The sequence below is a fragment of the Pteropus vampyrus genome, unplaced genomic scaffold (assembly GCF_000151845.1).
Source record: "Pteropus vampyrus isolate Shadow unplaced genomic scaffold, Pvam_2.0 Scaffold324, whole genome shotgun sequence".
Taxonomy (NCBI): domain Eukaryota; kingdom Metazoa; phylum Chordata; class Mammalia; order Chiroptera; family Pteropodidae; genus Pteropus; species Pteropus vampyrus.
Window position 1 is genome coordinate 297,176 of NW_011889105.1, and position 7,036 is coordinate 304,211.

Here is a 7,036-nt window from a genome sequence, read left to right on the forward strand (position 1 = left end):
AGATAGCATTAGAATAAGCTTTCTTGACAGTTGATTCTTTTCCTTTTTTCTCAGGAGGAAAGAATAAGAAAGGAATAAAGTAAACTTATAAAGATGAAATCCTAGAACTACTTGAGCTCTAATGCTGAAGGCAGCACAATAGTGGAAAGAATTTCAGTTTTGCAGTCCAGAGGACCCATATTCTAATTCTAGATGAGCCTCTTAACATTGATGTAAACTTGGGCATGCTAATCAAACCCTTTGAGCCCAGTCTCCTCATCTGTAAAATTGGATTAATAACATCTACTTATATGAGATGATGGACAGAAAGTTTCAAGCACAGTAGACACATAGCAGACACTAAATAAAAAGGTAGCCATATTGATTCTCTGGAATCTCCCATCCTCCTCTCCTGTGTGCTCTGGTCAGCTTCCCGAAGACATGCCCTTCCTCCGCAGGCTGATCTTCCTCTTTTCTTACCTGTAGTGTCCTGGCAGTCACAGCACTCCTGGGCATCAGAGGGATTGGAAACGTTGCAACAGTGCAGGCAGCGGCTGTCATCCATGTGCAGCAGCAGGTTGGCGGGGCACACAGTACAGTTTTTGGGCCCAGGTCCTTTGCATTCTATACAGCTCTCATAGCATTTTTCACATTTAAATTTCTCACCCTGTTAAGAACAATTAGGAGATTCCTTTTGAGTGAGGAAGGATTAACAAACACTGGAGTTCCATGAACGATGAATGCAGAATTAATTCTGAGGCCTTCATTACTTGACTTCCCCATTATTTCTCTCAAATCTTCTCAGTTCTTTGATTGAAATTAAAGTTACAGGTGGGTAGACCATTAATCCATAATGCAATGGTAGGAGGTTTTGAAATATTAAACCTAAACTATAGCGAGTATAGGACTTTTAGGACTTTTTCACTTTGCCTAGAAAGACATGCAGAAATTAGTTCATTTCCCTCTGTGAAAATGACAGAAGGCACACTATGCCCAGCTTTTAGTACCTCTCCTACTCTGTATTCCCCGACAAGACAGTCTGAGGTGCAGATTTCTCCCACTAGGTGGTAACTCCACACACAGGATAAGCATTTCAGTGCTCCTTTTCCTGAAAGAAAAAAAAAAAATGATTCTAAGTTATGAGACTGACCTTAGAGTTCAACCTCTGTCTTGATTCCATAACATTTAGGAACAAGGAATATGTCAAGTAAAATGAAGTAGAATAATAAAGTGATTGAGGATATGAAAAAAACATCTACAGGACACCAAATAAAGACCTAGAAATTATCCAATTAGTTCAGTCAATGTAAACTTTCAGTTTGGTAATTGAGGATTTGGAGATGACAGATGTTTCACTAGAGTAAGAGGATTTTCAGAATGAGAAATCATGTAGAAAGTTTATAAAACCTTCATTTGTCATTCTGCTTATTGTTTAACTAGTATAGAGGATGAAAATGATACCAGCTGATTGGGGGGCAGGGTCCCAGAACTTGACAAGTAAATTATAATTAGGCAGTTCTTAATTGAGAAACACCAAACCTGGAACTTAAAATACTAGGGCTAAAGGGCTTTAATAAACCATTTTTTCCAGTGGTTCTTAATTTTGGGGGTGGTGGTTATGATAGTTTCCTTTGAAATTTTCTTGAGAACTATAAACTCTCTTCTCAGAAATTTGACATCCTATTTGTTCATTATTTTTTAAATAAATGAAAACTAAGGCCCACCTATATGAAGTCATGCATTCAAGGTTACATAGGTAATGGTTGAGTCATGATTCAAATTCAGGTTTGTTGACTTATATATAGTCCAGCGCTCTTTCTATCACACTGTCTGCCTTAACACATGAACCACCAAGTAGAGGATCTGGACCTTCATTCAGATTATGGTTCATGTAGAGGTAATCCCTCTCTCTCCTAATTCAGAGACCCAGGAATGAGTGACCCAAACATTTCCTTCTATGCAGATATCAAGAGATAACTTTTGAAAAGAGTTCAGAAACAGGAGACCTGATTTCATTCCTTCAGGAAGGCCCTGGCATTTCTGCTGAGAACTTCAAAACAGAGACACAGAGACGACATGGACATGGATTGTGCCTGGTATTGTGAATTGGAAATTGTGTAGGTCTTCCCATCAGAAGAATATTGTAAAGAGTGGTTAGTTGAACTTGAGCTAGAACCGTGAGTCCTGTCCTTCACATTCACTATGGAGTTAAATCAACTTTTCATATCTGATCTTTGAGCGCAATCATTTATAATGTTTCTAAGGAAAAAAGAATTCTGAGCTATAAACATCTTAGAGAAGAAACTTTATTACTCAACTGCTTCTTAGATTGGGGGCTGCCTGTAGTGATATAAATTCAAAGCCATTCTATTTTTACTTTACTTTTGGCTTCATACAGAATTCCCTACATGTCTGTAACATAATTGTGGTCTCTGATAAAAGAATCAATCTTCCCCTATTTCCTTCCATTCCACTTACATTTTTCTAAAACATAACTTAGATGTCTTACTCCAGTTTTAAAATACAAAAGTGTGGGGTTTGTTTTGGGTTTTGTTTTTCTTTAAGCGTAGGGGAAATTAAAAGGGGGGAGGGGGAGGCAGTAAATGTGTGTCTTAAGGTTGGTTACATTTTTCCAAAGAGCAGCAGCAATTTGGCTGAGGCCCAGATCCTGGGCAAGCTCCAAAGGTACTACCTGTCACCTTAGGTAACAAATCAGTAACTCCATTTACATCTTCTACATTGATTTATTGCAAAACCTCCACACTTAAGGCATCCTGAGTCTTTTTGTAAGACAGTTCGTTAGTTTCCAGAATGTTTTCTCTTGTTTTCAAGTTTAACGCCCTACATTTATCATTGTTTCTAAGGATCTGCAGGAGCCTTGGGACCTATAAAGACAGCTTTGATGTTTTCTTAAAATTCAGAACAGCTCACTATCTGTTATCCCTTGGACTGACCCCCATGGGACGAATTCACCAGTGCAGAGCAATCTTTGTCGGCTGTTCACGGCATCATTCACACAAAAAGAGAGGCAGCTCAGGACGGTTAGAAGGTATTGGCTACCCAGCCTGGGTTTTTATTTCAAACAATTTTGCAAGTAATACAGATAAAAAGTTAATGTGAGAAGGCAAGAAATGAACTAATTATGGAGCAACCAGTTGCAACGAAGATACATATATATTAGGGGGTAGTGTGCTATCCCCTGACTCCCCTCTCCTGTACCTCAGTACTTTTAAGCATTTTTTAAAAAACACCCTAATATTATAGGGTAGTCAAATGTGAATGAAATACAATCTAGTTAATTACTTATGTAGGGTGCTAAATTTTCCTTGTATCTTTCATGTATCCTCAGTTCTTAGTGTGATGGCTAGTGTTTTAAGAACGAAAGAATTCATACTTTTTTTTTTTTCAGCCGGTATACAGCCCAAGAGAAAACCTATTCCTAAATTTCATAATCTACAAATTGCAAAACCAGATGGCAGTACAAAGATTTACTAACCATCAAAAGACATGTGTGTATGGTGAATAAAGGATGGCAGAAGAAATGAGTGTCAAAAATAGAAAGCTTCAACTAGGCACGTTCAAAGTTCAAGTGAAATATAGGAGGGGGAGGCACAAACACTCAAGATGGCTTCAAGATTCACCTAAATATGTCCAGTCATCCCTTGAGTACAGTCTCAGGGAGATTGTGTCGATAATTTCTTTAAGACTTTATTTTTTAGAGCAGTTTTAGATTTACAACAAAATTGAGTGGGAAGTACAGATTTCCCATCTACCTCCTGCCCCAACCCATGCATAGCCTCCCCTATTATCAATATCTCCCACAAAGTGACACATTTGTTACAGTTGATGAATCTACATTGACATCATACACCAAAAGTCTATAGTTTATTTTACATTAGGGTTCATTCTCAGTGTGTTGTACAGTCTATAAATTTGGACAATTGTATAATGACATGTATCCATCATCACAGTATTATATAGAGTATTTTCACTGCTCTAAAAATGCTCTGTGTTCTGCTTATTCATTCTCCTCATCCCAATCCCTAGAAACCACAGATATTTTTATTGTCTCCACAGTTTTGCTTTTTTTCAGAATGTTGTATAGTTGGAATCATATAGTATGTAGCCTTTACAGATTGGCTTTTTTCCCCCCACTTAATACAATGCATTTAAGTTTCCTCCACAACATTTTCTGGCTTGATAGTTTGTATCTCTTCAGGGCTGAATACTATTCTATTGTCTGGATATATGGATGAATTTTTGAGATTGGAAAACCATCATCCTTAATCTACCCAGGAAATCTCAAACCCAATTAAAGAAACCTATAGTTTTTAAAACTGTGCTTAAAATATAATAATTTCTCTGATCCCCACAGAAATTTTAAAAAGCTGGTGTTGTCCTGATTTGATTGCCTGATGTTAAGAGACATTAACGATGGTTGCCTTCTGTTAATTAGAAACCAAGTGTCCCCCTGGATCTCTCCACTAGCCGGGGGCATTCACTGCACTAGGGGTTTGGAATTTTGGTTTTCAGATTTAGCAGGTCAAAATACAGCATTTTATCTGGCAATCCTAGTTGTAATAAAAGCCCCACACATCTAATGGTGGTATCAGAGATATCTTCAACTTTTCAAAAAATCTAATAGAAAGTTAATATTTACCATGATATAGCCCACGACAATGCCAACTTTCCACCATCCTCCCACCACACCCCCAATTTAATGTGTTCTCTCAGATGTTCTTATTCTGATTAGAAGTTTTGAACAGCAACTTTAGAGGGGAGGAGGAGGGAGATTGGGGGAGAGAGAGAGAGAGAACACAAACTCATTATTTAATGCTGTTTGTTTGAAAGGGTAATTCTTTCAAAGGTTGGAGTCAATTGTAAATGAATTAAGAGTGGGAACCACCATATGGTAAAGTTTTCTGAGAGTTGCTTCAAGGACTGTCTGGATGTGGTGGGGTGGGGCAAATTTTTATGTTGATTATATGTTCAAATGATAATATTTTGCATATATTTGTTAAATAAAATATATTAAAATTAATTTTACCTGTTTATTTTTTAATGTGACTACTACAAATTTAAAATTATATGTATGGCTTGCATTATATTTCTAATGAATATTGCTGAAACACCATTCTGTGAGACGCATAAAAGAAATTCTAGAACTGGTACGAATAGCACGTTACCATTCCCAGGTCGGTTTAGTTTGTCCACTAGTCCAAGCACTTTCTAGCTAAGAGCAATTTAATATTTATATCACTGAGAGTCACTCTAACACAATAAAAATTTGTTTTTGAGCCCTCTTTCCAAGGTTTGTTTTTCTTCTTCTTGGTCTTAAGACTTACTTCTTTTAGTTATGGTTGCAACCAGCTGTGCCTCTGGCCGGGTGTTTTAGAGCAGGAAGAAGCGGCTCCCACTCTGAAGATCAACACCAACCACAACCGGCGGGTGCCTCAGCCCTGGTCAGTAGCTCTGCAGTTAGGCAGATGGTCTGACTGCAGGTTCACCCCAGCCAGCAGCAACTTCTACTCTTCCAGTTTTATTTTTTCTTGTAGTTTTTTCTGCTCTTCTGATTGTAGCTTCTCGAGATTTTTCTGATTCCGAAGGAGTGCACAGTCTCTCTGTTCTGTTCCCTCTCGCGAAGCTTTTCTCTTTTTCTTTTCTCTCAAATTCTAGTTCTTTGTTTCCTTTCCTCTGCTCTTTGCCTCTCTTCTGCCTCTTCTAGCGTTTTTTGTTCCCTCTGCTGTTCCAGCCTCCGAAGTTTCTGTTCCAGCTCTTGAAGTTTCTGGCTCTCGAGCTGCCGTTTCTTGATGTCTTGATGCGTCACTCAGGGGGTTTGGTTAATCAAAAGAAGCCGAGATGTTGCAGGCCACCGCCTCACCTTCGCAGCCGCGCTTTCTCCCGCGCAGGCGCTTTCAGCTGGCGCGAAGAGCACGAACTCGCGGTCCTGGGTATACATCCTGAAGGTCGACTGTTCCGTGACACCGAACGCATGGAGGTTCCGGCCTGTCATCTCCCAGTGGGGGTCCAGCTTGGGGATGTCCACATTTGCATCTCCTCAAACTTCCAGAACCTCCTTGCTGGACTTCTCCGAGCCCGACTCCTTCGGGGTGAAGCATTTTCAAGGCCGCGTCTCCGGGTGAATCGTGTTGGCCGCTCTTCTGGCAGCGTTTTGTTCAAGTCCTTGTGTCGTGGAACAGGAACCCCAGTCACGGCGCGTAGGGAAACCGATTTTGTGCTTGGTGGTGCGCACCTTGAGGATGGTCTTGAGGTTGGAGCAGGCCAGGAAAGACTTGACCAGACTCTTCTCCACCTCACCCTCAAAGTGGATGAAGGCCTCTGTGCTCTTGCAATCCAGAGGGTGGAGGACGAGGGTGGTTCTACATGCCCTTCAGCCTTTTTATCACCTCCCAGTTGGAGATGGGCTTCACGGCTACTTCAGTTGCGGGAGGACCACACTGATGGTCATTTTTGTGATGGGCCTGAGGTGAAGGGCATACAGATAGCAGAGTTGTACTTCTTGAGACGGGTAGTGGACTATGGTATCGGCTGCAAAGCCAGGGCTTTGTGTCAGCGTGGGCCTCTTCCTCCACCAAAGGCTGCTGCTGCTCTGGCTGGAGCTCTCTGCTGTCCACCCATGACTCCAGCAGGTGTGACCTCCCTGCCTGGCATGGCCACTGTCCCCCTCCTTTTGCCCCTGTGACAATGCTAAGTGCTAGAGCTACAAAGGTGAGTAAGACATTAATTAATTTATGCCTTTGAGGACCTCAGTCTACAGTAAGAGAGAGACAAAGAATAAGTAAACAATTAGAAAATATGCCTTCTGTGCGTCAGAGCCCTTGAATGTCTTGTTTACAGTGGTATCAGCATTGTCCGGGCCATAGTGCTGGATAAATATTTGTGGAATAGTAAGTAGATGAATGAATGCAGAGTACTAAAGGAACACAGAATGGAGGCATTACCTTTTTAGAGGAAATGCTGGTTATAAAATTTATGTAGAAAGAGGGCTAGGAGGAGCCAAGATAATTTTGTAAAGAGTAGCAGGAATGTACCCTAC

At 40.5% G+C, this 7,036-nt stretch overlaps 1 protein-coding gene across 2 annotated transcripts in view; it reads right to left on the reverse strand.

The window, feature by feature from the left end:
* PCSK5 (proprotein convertase subtilisin/kexin type 5) overlaps window positions 1-7,036 on the reverse strand; it is a 421,776-nt gene that overhangs the window by 21,668 nt on the left and 393,072 nt on the right. For both annotated transcript variants that reach the window (XM_011377895.2, XM_023521942.1), the window contains 2 exons: window positions 987-1,087; window positions 460-646 (listed from right to left, as the gene is read on the reverse strand). In XM_011377895.2, the coding sequence (XP_011376197.1) occupies window positions 460-646; window positions 987-1,087 (288 nt within the window). The remainder of the gene's footprint in view (window positions 1-459; window positions 647-986; window positions 1,088-7,036) is intronic.